The sequence below is a fragment of the Aspergillus mulundensis genome (assembly GCF_003369625.1).
Source record: "Aspergillus mulundensis strain DSM 5745 chromosome Unknown scaffold_2, whole genome shotgun sequence".
NCBI classification, from domain to species: Eukaryota; Fungi; Ascomycota; class Eurotiomycetes; order Eurotiales; family Aspergillaceae; genus Aspergillus; species Aspergillus mulundensis.
The window spans coordinates 1,689,214-1,711,010 of record NW_020797890.1 but is presented as its reverse complement, the minus strand read 5'-3'; the positions used below and the strand labels follow the sequence as shown (position 1 = coordinate 1,711,010).

Here is a 21,797-nt window from a genome sequence, read left to right as displayed (position 1 = left end):
TGACAGGATATTAATAGATCGACCGAACTCCGTACTCAGTGCGCCTGTTTGTAGTCTACCTTGTACTTTGGACGAGTTGAAGCGAAGAATATTCAGATAAAGCTGTCTGGGCAATTGAGCGGCTCGCTTCATGTTGCAGTTGCATCATTGTTGTAAATCTGAGTTGACTGGTCAAATTGCAGCGTGCAGAGATACCTAGCTAAAGCTTGGAAATTCGGGCGGGAAGAACCCGCTCTCGCTTATTTCAGACGATCTAGTTCGCTGCCAGAGCAACAAACATGGCTGGCTGACATCGGAGATACCCCTGTTGTATTACTTGGTATCTATCTAGTACATCTACTGTGCTGTAGATGGGTCCCTGAACAAGTGAACATGAAGCTGGACTGGAGCTGCAAGCATGACAAAAAATAGATTAATCCGCCTAAACAAAGTTGGAGGACATTTCCTACCTACACATTTTGCCGAGATAACACTGGAGTGGATGATCTGCATGAATTCTGCTGCAGACGGCTGCAGGCTGCAGGCTGCAAGTGCAGGCTCCATGCATCCCGTACGGTAGGGCTCGGGGAGACCGATGTGGCTGTGCTGCCAAAACAACAAATTCTCCGTTCACAACGATTTCAATATTTTCTTTTTGTCAGCGTTAATCTATTCTATCCCCACCTAGTTAGACAATTCGATAGTCTGGTTACTGGGTCATTGCACTTCAGTGCCCGACGCTATGGTATGGCCAAGTCTGATCTAACGAGATACGCAGGTTGAATGTAGGATGGGCAGGTAGACAGGTATATTGTTTCGCTGAAGCAACTCAACTAGGTAGAGACAGGGTCTGGATTGACTCGATCAAACAGAGCTATGAAAGGAAAACGCAAGACAAAGACAAAGACAAAGGAAATCCAAACGAGCGACAGCAAGCAAGGAAAGTCGTATATCATCACTCGTAACAAACAGACCATTGCAATCGCACCTCCTAGTCTACCACGGACTACGCGGCCCCACCATCCAATCCTCCATCGCCATCCACTCACTCCAGCACTTCTCCGCCATGGCGATCTCCTCCTCCGTCGCATCGCGGATAGGCCGTAGGAACGGCGCCTGTTCATCAGGCAGGACATCGTACGCAGCCTTCGTAGCCGCGTACCCGGCGCTCTTCGCGGTGAAGAGGTAATTCAGGCGCTCTTGCTTGGCGATGCCGCCGACGCCGGGGGCCCAGTCCGGGCCGAAGAATGCCTCAAGCATGCCGGGCGTGTCGTTCCCTGTTGCGACGAGCCGCCGGATGTAGTGGCGCAGAGAGGATTGCGCGCAGGACTGCCCGTTCTCGGTGAGATTGGCGTCGAAGTGCGCGATGGGGTTTGCGCGTTGGTAGGGGAGTCGGATGTTCATGTATGCCGCCAACGACTGCACAGGCGCGGAGTGCTGCGCCTGGTTGAGGAAGTGCCGCACGCATTCCATGTACGCCGGGTACCAGTCGGCCAGGATGGGGGGTTGGTAGACATTTGCGCTTGAAGATGGAGGGGATCCGTTTGGCGCGTGAGCAGGCGGGATGGACCCGTTTGGCATTTGCGCGCCTGGGCTGGAGTCGTGGTTTTGGATTCCTAGAGGGAGATCCATTGAGGATGGGTGGAATGGCTCGAGTCTGGCGAAAGCGTGTTCAGCTTCCTCAATCGATTCTGGGGACGGTGTTTAGAATAGGGATGATTGGGCACATGCAGGGATGGTAGCTTACTTGCGGGCTGGGACGGCACTGCGGCGACGAAAGAGGGATCGAGCAAGTCCATACGCGGAGACTGCTTTCCAGAGTCCGGAGCGTTCAGTGTCATTGCCGTTGGGCATGAAGAGGAAGAGTCAGAGGGTCAGGAACCGAAGTGCGAGGGGTTAGTATCGGATTGCTTTGTTTTGGATTTGAATTGGATTTGAATTTGGTTTGACTTGAGACTGAGACATTGCCAGGAGGAGGAGGAGGAGGCCTCCTTATACCCGGACTCAACCTCCGTCCATCTCTCCGCCAACAACGGCCACGGTCATTCCGAGCCCTCGAGCGTCCCGCCAGAAAAGAAAAAGAAAGCAGCAGACGATCAATGGTGTTGAATCCGCCGATGTAAGCTACTATATGCCGGGCCCGCCGGGGACAGTGGGCCTGGAACTGGAGAATCCTGAAACGTGAGGCTATTGAGAGACGGTGTCAAGCCACCGCGACTCCGCCACGACCCACGCACCGCCGCTTTGTTCTCCGTGTGGCTGGAGCACTGTGGCTTGAACCATTGATCTCTCGGGGTAGGCGATTGTGCAGGTGGCTGTGCGCAACTCCTGCCTGAAACCACAGGCACCCCGAGCATCCCTGTCCAATCCCCTAATCATGTTTTTTTCCTATTTAGGAACTATTACTTTTAGTCCCTGTCTAAGACTCCAGTCCCTGTTTATATATTCTAAAATTTTAATATTTATATTATTTTAATATAATTTAATGCTGGTATAATTTTAGTAATTTAAAAAACTTAATTAATATATTCTTAGTTTAACAGCTATTTTTTAAGTACCTAACTTAGCTATTTTAATATATTTTTAACTAAACTAATTATTTTTTTTTTATAACTAGGTAACTAAATACCCTGCTTAAGTTTAATCCACCTAACCTACTAGGTTATTGTGCTAAATAAATTAATAGTGCAGGTAATTATAATAGCTCTGCCAGCACCCAAGTCAGCACGGCCTTTAAATTAATTCAAAACTAATGAAACCACAGGCACCCCGAGCATCCCCGTCCAATCCCCTAATCATGTTTTTTTCCTGTTTAGGAACTATTGCTTTTAATCCCTGTTTAAAACTTTAGTCCCTATTTATGCGTTTTAAAACTTTAGTATTTATATTATTTTAATATAATTTAATGCTAGTGTAATCCTAATAATTTAAAAAACTTAATTAATATATTCTTGGTTTAATAGCTATTTTTTAAGTGCTTAACTTAGCTATTTTAATATATTTTTAACTAAACTAATTATTTTTTTTTTATAGCTAGGTAACTAAACACCCTGCCCAAGTCTAATCCGCCCAACCTACTAGGTTATCGTGCTAAATAAATTAATAGTGCAGGCAATTATAATAGCTCTGCCAGCACCCGAGTTAGCACGGCCTTCAAGTCAATTCAAAACTGATGATCCTCAGAAATCATGACAGATCCCCAGTGACGTTCCCCACCACCTGATCCACGTCTGTTAGTGTTGGGCGCCGATCAACCAGACTAGCAGACTGAAAGTTAGTGGAGGGTCGCATTGGGCGAAGATCATGAAGAGGTAAATGAGGGGTCGCTCTGTCTGGTTATCGGTTATCGATCAGTCGTCACTCTGCATATGCAGTGACCCTGGTGCAAAAACGTGGAAGCGAGCCAGTCCTTCCTGTGGTCGCACGCAAGGGGGAAATGTCCAGCATCATCATGGCAGCATCGGGCACCCCGGCTGACAGGGGTCCCTGTCCCTGTTTGAGGTGGAAAATGTAAGCGTGGAGCAGGCCCAGAGTAACCTGACGCAACGCTGCTGCAGAGCAGACTACACCAGATCAAGACAAGAGAGGCGACCGAGCCTCTCCGACGGAAGAGGTTAATCGGCTAGCGCAGGCACTGGCGGCATGCCATTGGCCGGCTGTGCTGAATCTGCGAGGAATTCAAATCATGGCGGGAGATAGATTGCGGCCCCAATCAGCTGAGCTGAAGTCAGTCAGAGTAGGAGTCTCCACAGAAGGAATGTATGGCCATGGCCATGTGCTCAATCGACAGCCATCCTGTTTGGTCTTCCCCACCACGTCATCACCACTCAGCTCTGACAGCACGATATAAGACTCGACTCTCCCACATGTGGTGGAACTATCAAGACAACAAGACAGGTCAAAACGTGCCTTACACCCAGAACCTTGGTCCCGATCGATCCTTACTTCCACACTCAACTCAATCTATTCAGTCAACTTAATCAACCTACTACAATGACCTACAAATCCAACTACGAACCTTACGTGAGTCCTCCCCTTCTAAACCATCCGACCGTTCTAACACTTCCCAGACAAGCCAGAGTCTCTACTCGCGGCCCTCCTCCTCCTCATCACTCCTCTACCCCCTCGGCGACCTCTACCCCCACGTCGTCGCCCTCCAGCTCCAAATCGAAGAGGACGAGAACGCCTCCAAAAACTCCGGCTACCACCAAGACATCGCATACTGGGCCGAGGTCGCCGCTTCACCTTCATCACCACACACACTCCCGGACGGTCTTTCGAAGCGCTCGTTGCGCAGGTATAGCGGTACGTACCCGAACTATCCAATCCGCCCGGTTGGACCGGAATGGAACGGGCTGGCTGGACCTGTCAGATCGGATCTGACCTGTTCGAACGAACTAAGCTAACGTTCACAGAATCCACAAAAGCCCGATTTGTTTCTGGAATCCGCCGCCTGCTCAGCCGCGAATGCGATGAACTAAGGGCGCGTCAGACTCGGCGTTCCAAGTGAATTGCCCGCCTGATCGGAATGTCAACGAACCACGAATCTCTCATCTCATCGCTTGCATCTGCTATACCCCGTGCTTGTCTCTCTTCTTCGCTTACCGTTGCTTACTTGTTACTTGCTTTACGAGCCCCTTGCATTCCTGCATACTTGCATTGCAGCTCAACGAATAATGTCTTGTCTTTCTATCTACAGACCACATGCATGGTCATACTTTCCTATGTCACCATCTCCCATTACACTTTCTCTGCATCTCCGCATTCCACTGCAGTCAGTCTGACTCACCTCACTTCCTACCCTGTTTTATTCCAATGTCCAATTGGCGTTCTGGCTCGTTTCACACACACGTTTAATTAGCGAGGAGTTCATCGGGTTGTTCCATGCAAGGAGCAGGGCAGGGCGTTTTGGTCATTTGTTACAAATTACAATAATCTGTCGCATACATTCCACAATCTACCACTCCGGAGTCCGGAGCACATCCTACAGTCTGAGAGTCCTTCTTCCAATTCTCCCAACTCCATCCTTCCCACGTTGCGTGTTTCCGAAGGTGCCACTGTCACATGGTACCTACTGAGGCTGTCCCACTTCTGGCAAGTCTCGTGGACCTCCAGTCCAGCTGCCAGGGCCGTCTCAGTTAACTTGAGACCGGATGATATGGGACCCTACCCGAAACTCGTTCAAGCCTGATATCGCATATCTCTGTCACCGACACTTGCAAGCCTGTAGGACTAGGACGTACATGTCTTGGACCACTGCTACCCAATTCCCGGGTCATCTGATCTGTACGTGGCCGTTACGCGGAGTCCCACGTACCGTATGTGATATTACTACTGTGCACCGGGCAATCTTGTGGAACGTAAGCAGGACCTGCTTCAACGGCGCCGTCTACGGAGTTTATATTTCCGGCCAAGGATACAGTTAGTATGCGAACTGCGAAAAGCAATGAAGGCTCCGTAAACGTTCGCAGCTTGGCATACTTGCAGGTGCAGGATGACTGCAGTAGTCTGTAGATGTCGCTCAGAGTTCCACATCGTCTAGGAGTTGTTAGGAGTTCACCTATTGGGAGAACCTACCCAACAACATCTTCTAAACCTGCCTTGGGTAGACTAGCTGTCTCACTCTGAGGTCACTGCAGGGTCACCTCGATCTACCGTAATCTCCCACACCAACTTCACTGCCTCTCGCCATTTGACCCTGGCCCTGACCCCGACTCCTCTCGCACAAGAAGCAAGGGATAGCACCCTCCAACAGTGACCACATCCACATCCACCCCGCGATCCTGTTTTCCTGCACCTCAAACAAGTCCTCGTAGACCACAATGGCAATCGATCCTTCGACTAGGTTCAAAGAATCGAAATAGTTCACCGCTCATTTACATTTAAAGTTGAATCAGCGGGCTGAAGACACGACAAGTCAGATATGATATGATATGATACCTCCCTAAGCATACTCCGCAAAGGTTAGCGAGAAGAGACAGTCCGTGGAGCGATTCACCTCACGTCTACTCCGTAGAGAGGAGATCGCCAAGTTCTAACGTGAACGTCAACGTCACCTACCAAGTCTGGACTCTGAGCCGAACGCCGCCCCGGGCTTCGGAGGCCCTGCCACCAACTCAATCCCACGACTCAATCGAAGCTGCCGGTGCACCGAATCGATAGTTCACGAATATCCAGGTTCCAGCTGTTCCTGGTCCCGACGGGAGGGCTTGAAGTTGCATGCTTGCATGTCTACCCTAACCCGTCCTCAGGCTCTATGTACTCCCCTTCCCGCGTGAATCAACCGACCCCGCACGCCGCACTCAGGCATCCGGTTAGCAGTCAGGTCAGGTTAGACTAGACTAGACCGCCGTTGGTCCTGCAGTTGTCTTCTGAGGCTTTATGCAGGTATACTACCGTACTACACTGCAGTGCAGTGCAGGGCTTGGATCTGCGCTTCGTTCTGCAGGAGCCCAGGGGGTTAAAGTCGGTGCAGGTAGGTAACGGAGTAGAGCTGGAGGCTGGAGGCCGGGAGGGAGAGACGGCAGTGGCTCAAGTCACCGTCACTGTCACTGTTACTGACCATCCTACTGATCGAGAGCACCGCGATTGGGCGCGAGGTCTAAGATGTGCACGGTATGATACCACCCTAGCAGCAGCAGGTACCTAGGTATGGTCTGCAGTACACCTAGACAGGTCCTCGTTCGAAGAAAATAGGAACGTCAATAATCTATCTACCTACCCTGTTGTCTTGCTGCATTGCATAAGGTATACCGGTAGGTCCTGCACACCCACCCTGCACCTGCACCTGCACCTTGCCGGACCTTATTCCCACTCCCACTCCCACTCCCACTTCCTCAAAACCTCGCCGCTCAACGACAACAGGGGCACAGCACAGCACTATCTTTGTTGCCGCAGCCTACCATGGCCATAGCCATACCCTGGCCGTCACCATATGCAGGTCCACCCGTTACCAAGCGCGATCTACCATACTTGCATCGTCGCCGCAGCGTACCTAGTGCACAAGTGCTTACCTTAAGGTTCAGCCTACATGTACTGTATGTGCCTGAACCTCGGCAGTGCCCACCAACCACCTCATTCGAGGCCAGGCCCGGCTTAAGATCGGATCCCGTCATCACTCATCAGGAGCAAGGAAATTGGAAGCGTCTGCAGGGGCTGCAGGAGTGTTGGAGATTCCTGTTATCTTGATTCTTGCGTCCTCCAGGCGCCGAGATTTCTGGTGAAGGATTGAGGATGTATGAGGTTTCCGAGGAGAAGGAGATCATGATGTTGAGTCGGTGAAGAAGTGAAGAAAGTATATCAAGGAGGATCTTGTACTCGCGACCTGACAGATCACAGCAGGTGGATTGATCAAGATGCGCAATGTGAGAAGTCAGAAGTCAGATTAGACGATAAGTGCTACGTGTCTGCAGATCAGCCTTACGGTCATTTCTCCTTACAGTCAGTTACTTGCTGTGAACGCTGAACCTTTTGCTAGTTGTTACAGTACACCCGAGCCAAATCAGAAACCGTTGCGCCAGTGATAATATTAATTCCTTCAAGTGTATGGAGGATTCGGGTTCCAGATAAGCCCCTGCGCCTGTGAAACCGGACAATCTTTGTGTGCAAGTAACAATGTCTTCAGGTTGACAATCTCCTCCCGTAGTTGAGTAACAGTCGTCGTAAGCGCGTCATTCTCTGACGTAAACAGTTCGACCTTTGCCTGGAGGTTGGCAAGCCACTGCTTCTTCCGTTGTCGGCATTTGAGTGCCGCAACCCTAAGTCCGTTAATACCTAGTCTGTAGAGCCAACCGCAAGGTACATACCTGTTCCGCTCAAGAAAGTTCTTCCTCTTCTCCTCATCAGTCATCTTCTTCGTCTCGCCGGCCTTCTTCTTCGAAGCGGGCTGCTGGTCTTCGTCGTCTGATTCCCCCTCCGACGGAGATTCTGTGCTGACCGAGCCGTTGTTAAGCTTCGTCCTCTTGTTCGATCCCTGCGTGGAATCGTCCGTCTTGCGCCTGTTTCCTGTACTTGACGCTTTCGTAGACGCGTTTCTCTTGCCCCTGCCTCTGGCAGGTTTGGCCTCACTTTGCATATCTGAGGCGTCGCCGCTGGGTTCTCTCACGTTAACTACACCATTTACATTGGCCGATTGGCGTCGGGCGGCATTTTGATCGTGTAAGATTTCGCTAGTCTGAAGTGTCTGTGGTGGGATGGCCGTCTGGTTCGGCACGGCAGCAAACTGGTTCGCCGTCGGTTGTCCGCCCTTGGCCAGCATGAACAGGCCGTTAGCAGCATCGGCTGCATCATGCGGCCCGAAGTCGACCGTCGCGGGTTGTGCTGCTTTTATGTCCATGGTTGTTGCAATCTGTGGTACTTGGTCGGCTTCGCCGGTTGGGTTGGATGTAGGCGCAATGCCGTTCTTCTTTACATTCAATGCTGTGCGGTGGAACTCAATGGTAGAGGGAGTTGCGCCTCCGTTTTGCAGCTGGTTTAACAAAGCTTGAGAGTTGGGACTCGGGGCCGGGAACATGGAACCTCCGCCACCTGGCGTCAAACCGGTGCGGAGTGAAGACTCATTCGGCGTTGGGAAGCCCCTTCCAATGCTGTCGAAGTAGTCGCTCCCACCGGCAGGCCCTGCGAGCATGGCCGGACTCAGAGGGCCCGAGCGCAGGGAGTTCGACCAGTTGTATGCGCCGCCGGCGGAGCTAGTGCCTGGCAGGGCAGGCGACGTTATCGAAGCGACAGGAGGAAGTATTGACTTCCCTGGGGTTTCCCCGGAGCCCCCGCCGAATGACTGCTCAAAGGGATTCGGCTCCAAAGCGAAGGGGTTGTGAACTGAATTGAAGTAGTCGGGTGTATCAGTGGCGGCCGTTGGGTTAGGCCGTGGAGGAGGTGCTAATGGGTTCTGGACTTCGCCATCTGTCTTTGACTCTTTGGTATCCGATGAGGCGTCTGGGAATCATCAAAGTCAGTATAGGATGACGACAAAGTCGCGACAATGCGCAGTGTAAAAAGAAGCAGGGGGAGTAGTTGTGCAACGTCATCCGGGTAGACAATAAGGGTTGTATGAGGTCATCCCGACACACGATGGGAGAGACAACATCCAAGTCGGGAAGAGTGCCACACAACCATAGATCCTACGATTTGTACCAGACATCGAGAGAACTCACCATTGTCCATTTTGGCGCTGTGTCTTTTCGCGTCCATTGGGGAGGAATGCATGGCAGCATTAGAAGGGAGAGTTGTTGAGACTGCCGAAGCCACGGCGGCAGACATAGTTCCCTCCGCGATCGGGTTGATGATATATTAGCTGAATAATAAGGAGGCTGCAGGGGATCCGTGGTCCCAAACAGAAAAAAAAAAAAGTGAAAAAAGAGTATAAAAAAGTAAGAGCAGGACCGATTGGGCCAAGTGGCGAAAGGCGATTAAGAAAGGAGAAGCAAGTAAAGGATTCAATACAGTATGGAGAAACGAAGGGAGGGCGCGATCTGTGGACGCCTCTTGGGAGTATCGCACGGGAGCGCGTCAAGGGCAGAAGAGATCAAGAAGTGACGTATAGTGAGCTCAGAGAACACAATTCAAAGAGCAGACAGAGATGTCCATGCATTAATGAGTAGTGCAGTGTGGTTGTACCCCAGAAAGGGCGAGGCAGGACGAGGCGAGGCCAAAGTCACTGGGTATGATGAATGGATTGGAAGATGGAGAGAGAAGAAGGAAAGAAGTTGTGACGTAGTCTGGGAGGGTTGGACAGGGAGTTTTTGCAATTTAGGGGAGGAGGGGAGGCGGTCGGCTATGAGGTAAGCGGCAGAAGGTCCTCGATATCTGCGACCCTGGATTCGTACAAAAGCCCCCAGTCTGCCGGCTGCGTTGCACTTTCTCGAGAGCCAGACTCCTGGCCGTGCTGTGGTTGTATCCAGACTGTGGCGCCCTGACTCGAGGTCCCGACTCTGCTCTGTCTGCACTCGACTCTCTTCTCTTCCACGCACACACAGACCTGGAAAATCTCAAACGAAAAACTGAAATGGAAGACGAAAATACCACGTCTGATTGGCCGGAACCGAGAGTCTCGACAGTGAATCTCGACTGGTGGCCGTCTTCGTTGAGGGTGGGTTCCGGCAATTTCTTGCACCAATGTGGATGACGCAACCTCGAGAACTGATTACTGGGTTTGTGCACACAACTAATCGCACAACAATCAAGGATGCGACGGACCCAGGGGATACAGAAGGTAAAATACCAGGCAGATCCAGAGGTCTCAGCTACTGCGATAGGCATGTACCCTTGAGCCTTCCAAGATCTGTCCGCGATAGCGATGGCACGAAGGGGCCATCCCATCGGATGACTTCAGTGTGACGACGACAGGAATTTCATCTGTACGCTGTGGACCCGAGGGTTTCGGTCCAGCCGGGCGGATGGCCACTGACAACTCGCTAAGGCTGTTGGCCCACTGCCCTTTAGCCACTCATCTGTCCTGTCAGGGCCCACGTCCAAATTGACCTGCCGCATTGCATCTAAGCGAATCATAGTCATTCAACGTCCTAGGCGGTGGACTCTAACTGACCATTTAGGGCGTGTCGCTGTATATTCTCGTTCCTTAGCGCAGTTTTTCCAGGAAATCAAACCACTCGGTCAATGCCTGATTGGTCCGTAAGACGATGACGCAACCAGAACAATTCTGCGGATTTCTATCACGTGAGCACATCATACTGGACTCGTCGCTCGACAGCAGCCAACAGCAGCCAGTAATTAGTTGCCACTCGAATTCTAGACTTGCCTCGGAGTATCTCGCGAATTTCTGCGATTGTCCGCGCTGATAAGAAATCATTTGATGCGATGGACGCGTGTCGAGCAGGATTCATGATCAGTGCGACTTGCCAGCCGTATCGGCTAGAATCCTGGCCCTTGATGCTGCAAGGCGCAAGCGCTATCTTTTAGTTCTGACACGGAAAGCCACCCGTCTAGTAGAGCACGCCTAGGCTACCCCAGAGTGCTTGGTTACTTGTATCAACGTTCGATGTACTTCTACCTGAATACACGCGAGTGTCTGTAATTATCGAACGATGAAAGTACTCAGTAGAGAAGCGGTCAAGTTAAGCATTCTATTACTATTCGAACGCCCCTGAGTGTCTCGGCAAATGTGGTTCCCGTCGGCTCTTGACAGCTGTATCCATACCTGGTCTGAGCACTGGCCCGTTCTACCCATAGCCAAAGTCTATATTGATGAACTCGTCGTTAGCAGTTGAGACAGTGGTTGATGGTCTTCGAGCTCTAAATGAGATTATTTACTCTGTATAGAGGATCGCAATTTGTTTTGACGGATGGATACTTAGAATACCATATTTTGCACATCCAGGGACCCTCTTCCCCGCGAGGTCAAAGATATATAATCTCCGCACTCCACACTCACGTCATCCCGTTTAACACTGACTATACAGAGTAAACAATCGATAATGACATGATAAGGTCAGATTCAGTTCCGCTACTCCACGTCAGATTAGGTGTAGACTCATGAAGTTGGATGGATTAGAAAGAGAACTAGAATATCTCTGCTAAGGGAATGACTATAAATACCGGCAATCAAACGCCCATAGAAACTACTAGCAAAGTTGATTCTGAGCCATGGCGGGGCAGACAAACGGAGCCCCTTGCACCTCCAGATCTCTGCGAGATCCGACACTCCGCGATATCTATATATGTTCTTAGCTTCCAGCACCATATATGACAACCTGCTATATAAGCCATTCAGCGCCTCGACGAATAGCGCATCACGACCCCCGATACGTCGAATAATTCCAAGGCCCCAGCAGCACCGGAACATGATAATGCCTCCAGCCCTCCTCGCCCTCCTTTCCGCGCCCCTTAACCGTAAACTTGACCTCAACCTCCGGCCAGAAACTCTCGACGCCCTGCGCTTCAAACCACGGCCCGACCTCGAATCGCAGAGCCCAGTTTGTCTTGCTGTCGGACGCGGGGAGGGAGGCGAGGATCTCGGGAACGCGATATGCGTCTGCTGTCGCGGGTGTCCAGCTCGCTACGCGGCCGTCTGCGTTTGTTGTTGCGGTGAAGCGGACATTGCTGGATGTTGCGGAGGAGGGGCTGGAGAGGAGCTCGAGGGTGACGGGGAGGTGCGCGGCCGGCGTGCCGGTTAGGGTGTTGAGTACGTGGCAGGTAATCGGGTCGCGAGACATTGGCGCTGGGTTTTTTGACGGTAAGTTCGTGGAGGAGGATGCTGTATATGAGGGTGAGGATGAAAGGAGGTGGTTCTGATAGAGGCTCAGACGGTCTGTGACTTTGCTCAGGTCACTTGATGCTTGGTTTTTGGAACTAGTGTCCATTAAGTAGGAGAAGAAGTTGTAGGTTGGGAAAGGGAGGTGTTGGACGAGGGAGAAAGTATCAGCTTTATGCTGCTTTCGAACTCCGCTCTCTGTCGGAGGCCACCGACGAGGAGCTCTCCGGAGTTAGTAGAACCTCAGCAGGGTATTCGCGAGCTCTTCGGCGCAGATAATATGCCAGCAATCGAACACTGCTAGCTTATCTAAGATGTCTTCTCACATTCAGTGTAGTCGAGATTAGCTTTCAGGAACCTGAAGCACGGGGATTGTATGGTGGGGTATCTGCTCATCCAGCGCACGGAGTAGAGCCTGAGACGAAAGCGCCTTGCACGTGTCATTTAGCGGCCAAGACGCCTTCGGTCTGACGACAGTGAAACCCAAAAGCTAACATCAGCTGCTTGGACTACTTTGTTCTGCACAATCAATACTCTGCGTTTGTATATAGAGTAGCGCCGATCCGGGTGACAGCGCTAGTCTTTCTTTCCGCTTCCTGGAGCTTCGCCTGTAACTTTTGACCGTTGCCGGGAAGACTCACAGTCAACAACTGCCTACAGAACGTGGTACGCCTGTCACTCAAGCCTTTGCCCATTGCCGTCTGACCATATATCTATCGTACAGACTCAACTTTCCAGAAATCGTCGTCGAAATTCGTCCGCCACAATGTCCTCGACCGCGATTGTCCACGACGACGACCTCATGGAGCCCACCCTCCAGTCGATCGTCAACCAGAAAACACTGCGATGGATTTTCGTCGGAGGCAAAGGAGGTGTCGGAAAGACCACAACCTCTTGCTCACTCGCCATTCAGCTTGCCAAAGCCCGCAAGTCTGTTCTTCTCATCTCCACCGATCCCGCGCACAACCTCAGTGATGCCTTTGGCCAGAAGTTCGGGAAGGAGGCTCGTCTAGTTGATGGATACACCAACCTCAGCGCGATGGAAGTCGACCCCAACGGGAGTATTCAGGACCTTCTCGCGAACGGCGACGGACAGGGTGATGACCCCATGGCTGGTCTCGGTGTTGGGAACATGATGCAGGACCTGGCCTTCAGCGTACGTTGCGCTCAAGCGCTTTACGGCGATTGCTAACGGTGTTAGATCCCTGGTGTTGACGAAGCCATGTCATTCGCCGAAGTCCTCAAGCAGGTCAAGTCCCTGTCCTATGAGGTTATCATTTTCGACACTGCCCCCACCGGCCACACCCTCCGCTTCCTCCAGTTCCCCACCGTCCTCGAAAAGGCCCTTGCGAAGCTCTCGCAGCTCTCCTCTCAGTTTGGGCCCATGCTCAACTCGATCCTTGGAGCTCGCGGTGGATTGCCTGGTGGCCAGAACCTGGATGAGATTCTGCGGAAGATGGAGTCACTGAGGGAAACCATCGGCGAAGTCAACAACCAGTTCAAGAACCCTGACATGACGACGTTTGTCTGCGTTTGTATTGCGGAATTCTTGTCTCTATACGAGACCGAGCGTATGATCCAGGAGCTGACAAGCTACCAAATCGACACCCACGCAATTGTGGTCAACCAGCTTCTCTTCCCTAAGCAAGGCAGTGACTGCGAGCAGTGCAATGCGCGGAGAAAGATGCAGAAGAAGTACCTGGAGCAGATCGAGGAACTCTATGAAGACTTCAATGTCGTTAGGATGCCGTTGCTCGTCGAGGAGGTCCGAGGGAAGGAGAAGCTCGAAAAGTAAGTCGCTCGTTTGCAGTCATTGTTTCCGCTTTGGCTAACGCTTTGAACAGATTCAGCGACATGCTTATCAACCCTTATGTGCCCCCCAACTAAGCAGTGTCATACATAATGATGGGTTCAGTAAGCGGATGGTATCTTTGTTTGGCATGAGTTACGAGAACGAGATAGACAGTAATATACAATCATTTTGAAGCGTTGCTACACGGTTACGTCTACTGTACAGTCAAGAGGGGATGAAGGTCCGCCTCGTCAATGCTTCTATGTTTCCTTTTGTTTCAGCCTCGCTCTTTCCCTGTCCATCCTTCATCTTCCCCTTGCTCACTCGTTTCTTCCAAGGCTCTCCTCTACCCTACTGGCCGTCCTGGTATCGCCACAGCGCCTCACTCGCCTTCATCGGGCTGCTGTCTTTTATCGTCTATCACAATGTTACCTTGCTCTGCGGACCTCGGTTTATCGCCCCGGTAAGGCTCGAAACGACATACCTACTTCCTTTCCGTGAGAGCCCATGATAGGCCCAAGTCGTCCTCGGTGGTCCGGGTGCATTGTATGATGCCGGCAATCAAACTCTCTATTGGGGCCAAAGCTGCCCCCCGAGTCACCCGTCCGAAGCGTGAGCATCCCAGAAATGTGCTGTTGTCTTCTCAAGAACGCTCGAATGACTGGTGGAATATCACATACATGCGTCACCAAGGACCAATCATGGCATAATGTCAGAAAGCTAGGTGTGTTGCACCAGCCACTTTGCCTGGGGTCTTATCATAAACACATACGGTCATCTCACTGCCTGGTTCACTAGGCCAGAGCTTACGGTATGACACCCGGTAATCGATCCACAGATGGATCCGTTCAGCTTTCGAGTTCCGACTTTTGAGTATTCAGCCTAGGCCACGGGTTCGAGACGGTCGAGAATGCCGATCAATGGTCTAGATTGTTAGTTCAAGGCCTCGTCCATGTCAATTGACTATACTCATACCCCAACTCGAACAAAACAGCACTCACATCGCGGGGTTCCTTCAGCGCGACTCATGGCCACCTATGCCTGTTCGCCGTGTGGTCATTATTGCATACAGACTATTTGCGCGTCTATGCAGCAGCAGAGACTAACAACAAACACCAAGGAATCAACGGGCCTGATTGCCACCCTGCCAGGGAGCTTAACCATTGTGGAGTAAGCTGGTACTGGACAATATCGCGAAGTGGGCTGGGAATCCAATACGAGACAACATAAATGCCATTTGCTTGTGGAGGACCAATCGCGACCGTAGCGTATCCTTTCGTGCATTTCTATTTACTCCGACCCTGTCAATGACACTGCGCTGGAAAAAGCCAAGCATCCTTCCGCAAATGGATTCTTGCATAGGACGTCGATACTTGGTGTTCGGGTGATTCTTATCCAACTTTCCGACTACATCTATCCCGAGTCGATGAGGCAGAGCACCAAGACCCAGAAGGGCGGAGAGACGCGGAGCTTCGCTAGAAAAATAAATATGGGATCCTTCGAGAATGGGGCTCAACGTGATTGGTCTCTCTGTTCGAGCTCGGAGCTACAGCGGGCTGAACTCGACGTGGTTCTTTTCCAGATCTACGCCGCCTCATGATTCCAGGGAGTATCCCATCAGCCCGTTTCATGCAAGTGTCACTCTGCTTTGGTCGAGAGGTTCAGGTCTCCGCGAGTTTGAAAGAACGAGATTCGCAACCTGTCCCTAGTCTCCGGCGAACAGACGAAAATTGCGGGACGCACCGAGGAGGAGCTACGCGCGCCGCACTGGGCTCTCGATACCCCGTTCATGGAGCCACGGCATCATACATAAACTGGCGGATTACTCTGGATGCAGGAAGTAGGTTCACCGCAGAGTCGGCCAAGAACCAGGACCACTACCGGCAAATACCAGAAATTGCATCGATTTGTTGAAAGGGGCCTAGTTCCTATTGTGTTCAAGCCTCACTTTTATCTTCGATTTTACCGGAGCAAAAGGGTTGGATGAAAGAGTGAGGCGGTTTCGCCGGGATCCGACATGAACAGCAGACCCAGCAACAGCCCTCACAGCTCGCTCCATTGTTCGTCTGTCTGTCACAGGATCCATAGTGAGCCCCCTTGTTGCCCCGGTTTCTTACTGTTGCTGATAGTTTATATTATTAGACCTTGCTGATCAGCATGTCAGTCTGACTCCTTCTCCTGGGCCGGCGCCGACCTCTAAAGGCTATCCCCACGTAGAAACGCTGACCGTTTCCATTCCGCATTCCTTTGACTAATACTGTTGTTCCCTTGCATGGAAGGAACATGCGAAGTATATATACCTCTATAAAGGCGCTTGTATGTGTCTGCTTACGAGGCCCTCATAACCACCACTACCGCCGTCCTACCGGTTGAAATTACCTTCTCCCAAGAGGATTGACTGTTTTAGCCACTCGCATACATACGCCAGACACCTATCCCCATCAAGAACGTTCCGGGGCACGAGGGGACAGAAAATGTCTCAGGTCCAACAGTACTGGCTGCCAGGATATGGACTCTCCCGCCAGATTGTCTTAGGCCAGATCCAATACTTTCTGGGACCTACTGCCACCGTCCGGCCATATACTTACCAGGTAAACCTCCGACTTGACCTCGCGGATCCATTTCTACCCACCGTCTTGATGGAAACACTTGCCCTAACAACTTACTTACGAGAGCAAAGGGGCGCGAAGGTTACCTGATTGTGGGTGTACCTCTGACAAGGGTATGTGCTTCTTCTTCCTCTTTCAGGAATAACCAGAGAAATTGAGTACTGAGGGCTTACTCAGGAACAAATCAACGACCTTGCCATCATGTCCCGCGAATACGAACGGCAAGAAGCCCTTCGAATGAGCGGCGACCCCAATCCGCAATCAGAACCCTACATCAACGAGATCATCCCCGTTCGGCTGCCATCGGGGCCTCCACGCCGACGGCAGGGGGAATACGAGTCCAGAAGACGATAGACTCCTGCGCTGTTCCATAAACTGTTGCTTTGTTTCCCAGCGTCGCATTTTCCGGGACCCCTTTCTGTTTACGCATATGTTATTGCCCTAGTTCCTCTTTCCCCCGGTCACCTCCTTCTCGCACCATACATGTACGCCACTCACCCCGTCCCCATCAGAAACTGGCCTCGTTGCTCGAGGAATACGGATTAGAGGACTCAGCTCCCCACGGCGAAAGGGAGTAAAGTGAGTCCCTGAGTCCCAGCATTTCCTTCTCGGTGTTTCGGGTTCCATCCAACTTCTTTACTAGACATGTTCCCACATTCCGTTCACAAGGTTGTCCAGCGTCTGCTCATGCATGTCCAAGCATATTCTCTCGGCTTCCTCGTCTCCTGTTTCATTTCGGCACCAGAGATATCCACTGCTCTAGATTTTTCTTCCCTTACAACCGATCTACCTATCATCTTTATCTACCTACCACTCTTCGTCGTCCCCCAACAAACAACAGCAACCTGATCTTGTAATTCGTCTCGGTTTTGACAGGAAGAAGTGAGAAAGCGAGTTTATTCAGCTTCGGTCCTGGGATAACGCTCTGCTTAGCGATGTTGAGCAGGCAACTGTCTACATAATTACAAGTGCGCATTTAGTGGACAGGCACGGACTGCTGTCCACACAAACTTTACGGGCAAAATGTCGGATCTCGCAGAGATCTGGAGGTGCAAGGCGCCTCTGTTTGTCTGCCCCGCCCATGGCTTGGAATCGATTTTGCTAGTAGTTTCTATGGGCATTTGATTGCTTGGTATTAATAGCCATTCACATAGCAGGGATATCCTAGTTCTCTTTTAATTCATTGAACTTCATGATCATCTTACTACATCAGTAATCTGATATAGAACAAGCAGAGCTGGGATGAGCAGGGGCAAGGTTACCTCGGTATACACCAAGGGAGGAACAAGATTCGAGCTCTGACGCACATATCTATCTCTTCTAATCCACTTCATACGCTTAGGCTTAGTTATAAAGTGTGCATCTCGCCGGTGTCTGCGTTCTTGCACCCTAGACATACTCTACGGCAACCATCTATGCCATTTACTCAACGCAACCAGTGGGTTTCGGACGCAGTATCAAGTACCGATTTATTGACATCATCTCTATAAATCATTCATAACAACATCGATCAGGTCAAAAGATCAAATCAAGTAAAGGAAGATAGTTCGATGCTTCCGAGTGGTCTCGAGGGAAAGAGACGATCCTCTACCGGGTTCACTCAATTTCCCTGAACTGGATTGGTATCTTGTTGATTCGGTAGCCAGCGACTAGAAGGTGGAAGAAAGAGGATAGAGATAAATAGGTAAAGCAAGGTAGGTAGATAGGTAAATAGGAAGATGGGTAAGTTGAAACGTCGAAAAGCGGGACCACCTGAACGCCGGCCTGATGCCACTCTGCTGGTTTCCATCATATCATATCATTCAAGACGAGAAGAAGCCCGCGCATGACTGCGGGGAAGCTACCAACATGAACAGAACCAACAAGGGAATAGGGAGATCATAGATTTCTTTTTGGGAATCGGATGAGACGGAGTTGTTTATCTATTTCGCAACGGCCGCGCTGGAAGGTACGGTCAGTTATGTTCGTGAGAACTGGATATGGGTGATTGCGGGCTGACAAACCTCAGAACTTGTGTCCGGAAGAAAGCACCCTTCGTCCTCTCGATGACTTGCTGGTATACGGATTGAGGAGGGTGGTTCATGATCACTGTGCCCTCCTTGTAGTCAATCTTGGCGTCAACCCGGGTGTCGCGGATCAGGTTGACGATCCACTTCTCACCCTCATCCTGGTTGAGACCGAGACGGGTAGAGAGATCCCTAATTAGCGGTTAGCATTGTTTGGTGTTTGCAGAGTCTCAAAACTCGCGCCACATACTTGATATCGATGCGCTGGTGGATCTTGCAGTAGCTCTCGGAGATGAGGTGTCGGGCGGCCTCAACGAAAGCATCGGCAGCGGAAACGAGGAAGAAGTCGCTGCGCAGAACCTCCTCGGCCTCGCCGAGCTTCTTCTGGGCCTCCTCAAAGTCGAATTCAATGTACAGCGCCTTGACAAAGTCGGTGATCGGGTCTGAGTATTCGTAGCCCTCCTGGCGAACGACGCGAACCAGGTCCTTCAATTGCTTCTGGTATGCGCTGCTGTTCTTGTGGGCGCGATTCCGGTTCGTGATAACGGCGGCAGCGAGGTATCGGAGAATCCAGGGGCAGCTGGTCTGGATGGTGTTGATGTAGGCGGGGGAGAAGAAGAGGTCGGTCAGGACATCGCGGGCGGGGTCGTGGTTGAAGAATGGGAAGAGCGACCAGTGGATCAACCAGGAGCGGTTGTGAAGTTGACCCACGGGGTTGTTGAAGAGTCTCGTCTCGATGGAGTCCTTTGCCTTCTGGACTTCCTCCATGGCGGCCTCCCAGTTGGTGGTGAGGATCTCTGAAGCCAGCTTACCCCATGTGGCCGAGGCAACCTTGTCGTTATCGGTGGAAAGGACACGGAACTGGTAAAGGAGCTCAGCCGCGTTACCGTAGCTGCCGCAGCTGTACTGGAAGCGACCGTAGTCGTAAAGGCTGTTGACCATCTCAATCGTAACTCCGTGCTGTTCCTCGAGGAACCTCAAGTTAGCAACCTTGTCGCTTCGCAGGTTGCCGACAACAGCCTCGTCCTGCAGCAGCTCGGTGATCTTCTCGCTCTCGTCCTGGTAGTGTTGCAGCTTGGCAAGGACCTCCTCCCTCTTCTTAACGAACTCGTCGGGGATCGTGTCGGAGTTGTTGATTTCCTGCCACAGGTTGGCCACATAGTCGGTCATGTTCGTGTGCTTCAAGAGCTCGTACTTCGCGCGGACAATCTCTGAGTCGTCATCCTGGCCGGAGCTGAATTCGAGCAGAGGGAAGACGAGGTGACGGTCGAGGTAGGGGATCAGCTTGGGCAGAAGGTCGTACTGGTTGGCGATGTCTTCAGCGGTTTTGTGGGCGGCGGCGCCGCTGAGGAGGGTCTCAGCGGAAGGGGGGACGTTGGCTGCCATGATGAACAGCGACAAGGCAGAGACGGAAAGGTGGTGACGAAAGAGGGGGAGGGGACGGAGGCTTCGTCTTTGATGAGGAGCAAAGTGTGCGGCTTCTTTTCAGATTCAGAAAATGTGGGCGGAGGGTTGGTCTGGGCGCTAATCCATTCCGGGACTAGCGGCTAGTCTCCGCTCAGAACGCAAAAAGTCCTGCTTTTGTCCGTCTCTATCAAATCAGACCATCATCGAGTCCCTCTCCTCGTCCATCTCCCCTCGCCCTCTATCCCCGTGGTCTATTCTTCCTCGGAGGGCACTTTAGCGCGGAACCTGCGCGGCATTCATTTCCTTCGACCTCCCCAACGGACTCCTTGCACAGATGGCTTCTCTCATGCAGTCTGTCCCAGCCTCCGCCGTTCGCAAGCAGTCGACGGTCGTGTCAGGCTATATTCAACGCGCTGCGCAGCCCGTTGCCTCCTTCGCGATACGTAGCTCAGTGTCTTGCAACTGTTCCCAATCTAGATTGATCAGCTCTCGTACGTTTTAGCTATTCCGTTAGCCACCGGTGCCCGTACCTTCCAGCATAGCTACGGGCTTAAAACGCGGATATGAAGAAATTGTCTGTTTCATACTAACTTTCCCATAGAAACAGCTTTCCAATCTCAACGCGCTTCTTCCAAATCATCCTTTTCCACGCAGCAACGCCGGACATTCCTCGCCCAACTGAAGCGTCAATCCCAAACCCTCAAAGTGAACAGCACTCCCAGCATCACCACCCCTCCCCCAGCAGCCGCCAACCTGTCCCTCACAAACCTCCCATACTTTGTTCGCCGGACACCGTCAAACCAACTTCCCATTTACCTCGTCACCAAGGCCGGCGGGACCAAGCAGCAGACCAAGATTCAGAAGACAGAAGGTGATCTGGACGCTTTCAGACGCGACCTTGCCCTGTACCTGGGACTCGAGTCCGCCGAGCGCAATGCTGCAAAGAGCTCCGATATTACCATCAACCGACTAACCGGGCACATCATCGTCAAGGTATGTCCTTTCTAGTGCATCGGGATTAGATTGCCATTAGAATCTAGAGCTGACATTGAACCGAACAGGGCTGGCGAAAACCCGAAATCCAAAAGTTCATGCTTGAGCGTAATTTCTAAATCCTGGTCATGATATTCTATCTCTTGACCGCGCTTTAATCCACGCTAATCAACATCCTGTCATCCTCTCTTCACCCGCCTGATATCTCATCTTCATCCGAACAGAAAACGAACATGGACCCAAAACACTCGGGTTAATGCCATTGCGAATGCCATCATGGTTCTCAAAAGACGACGCTGTCCAAATCATAAGTGCGAGCATCTAGACAAGGGGCAAGAAGCTGAAGCTTTGACCAGCTCTTTCCCATTGAAATAGCCGCTTTCTCCACGTTTCCACCTCTATTACATTAGGTCTAGCCTATATAGGTACGGGTTGCCGGTACCTACCTTTCTCATCGTTATCTCTCAATTGATCGATGTGTATGTACACTTCTATTCCTTGTTTGTTCAGGAGTTCTGTTTTATTTCCTTTCCCTTCTCATGTCTTCTTCCTTTTTCCTCTCTCCCTACTGTCCTCTGGCTTTGTATTACTGGCGTGGCTTAGGCATTCTGTATGTAATAGTGCATATTCAATGATCTCATGGCTATTCATTGGAACTGCTCCTTTCATACAAACCATGAGTATGGCTTTATCCAGGGATAGACTTGTACTTACTACTAGAAAGCTGGAAGACAACGACATCAATACGCGCATTAGCCAGCAGAGCACGAATAGCCTTGAAGTGGATTATTGACGCTTACTCC

General features: G+C 51.3%; 7 protein-coding genes across 7 annotated transcripts; 3 read left to right on the top strand and 4 right to left on the bottom strand.

The window, feature by feature from the left end:
• Positions 1–975: 975 nt before the first annotated feature.
• DSM5745_03232 (uncharacterized protein) lies at positions 976–1,820 on the bottom strand (the record flags this gene model as incomplete). Its single annotated transcript, XM_026745248.1, has 2 exons — positions 976–1,670; positions 1,727–1,820. The coding sequence occupies 2 exons, from the start codon at positions 1,818–1,820 to the stop codon at positions 976–978; spliced, it is 789 nt and encodes a 262-aa protein (XP_026606114.1).
• Positions 1,821–3,972: 2,152 nt separating this feature from the next.
• Positions 3,973–4,385, top strand: DSM5745_03231 (uncharacterized protein; the record flags this gene model as incomplete). Its single annotated transcript, XM_026745247.1, has 2 exons — positions 3,973–4,002; positions 4,050–4,385. The coding sequence occupies 2 exons, from the start codon at positions 3,973–3,975 to the stop codon at positions 4,383–4,385; spliced, it is 366 nt and encodes a 121-aa protein (XP_026606113.1).
• A 3,131-nt stretch (positions 4,386–7,516) lies between these two features.
• On the bottom strand, positions 7,517–9,141 carry atfA (bZIP transcription factor atfA; the record flags this gene model as incomplete). Its single annotated transcript, XM_026745246.1, has 3 exons — positions 7,517–7,736; positions 7,785–8,913; positions 9,132–9,141. The coding sequence occupies 3 exons, from the start codon at positions 9,139–9,141 to the stop codon at positions 7,517–7,519; spliced, it is 1,359 nt and encodes a 452-aa protein (XP_026606112.1).
• Positions 9,142–11,726: 2,585 nt separating this feature from the next.
• Positions 11,727–12,296, bottom strand: DSM5745_03229 (hydroxyisourate hydrolase; the record flags this gene model as incomplete). The annotated part of the gene is made up of 1 exon (XM_026745245.1): positions 11,727–12,296. One exon carries the CDS (start codon positions 12,294–12,296, stop codon positions 11,727–11,729), a length of 570 nt encoding a protein of 189 aa, XP_026606111.1.
• A 657-nt stretch (positions 12,297–12,953) lies between these two features.
• DSM5745_03228 (ArsA family ATPase) lies at positions 12,954–14,074 on the top strand (the record flags this gene model as incomplete). Its single annotated transcript, XM_026745244.1, has 3 exons — positions 12,954–13,343; positions 13,389–13,978; positions 14,032–14,074. 3 exons carry the CDS (start codon positions 12,954–12,956, stop codon positions 14,072–14,074), a joined length of 1,023 nt encoding a protein of 340 aa, XP_026606110.1.
• Positions 14,075–18,510: 4,436 nt separating this feature from the next.
• On the bottom strand, positions 18,511–19,980 carry DSM5745_03227 (eukaryotic translation initiation factor 3 subunit E; the record flags this gene model as incomplete). Its single annotated transcript, XM_026745243.1, has 3 exons — positions 18,511–18,529; positions 18,592–18,786; positions 18,845–19,980. 3 exons carry the CDS (start codon positions 19,978–19,980, stop codon positions 18,511–18,513), a joined length of 1,350 nt encoding a protein of 449 aa, XP_026606109.1.
• A 355-nt stretch (positions 19,981–20,335) lies between these two features.
• DSM5745_03226 (mitochondrial 54S ribosomal protein mL49) lies at positions 20,336–21,113 on the top strand (the record flags this gene model as incomplete). Its single annotated transcript, XM_026745242.1, has 3 exons — positions 20,336–20,492; positions 20,603–20,994; positions 21,063–21,113. 3 exons carry the CDS (start codon positions 20,336–20,338, stop codon positions 21,111–21,113), a joined length of 600 nt encoding a protein of 199 aa, XP_026606108.1.
• Between the last annotated feature and the right edge of the window lie 684 nt (positions 21,114–21,797).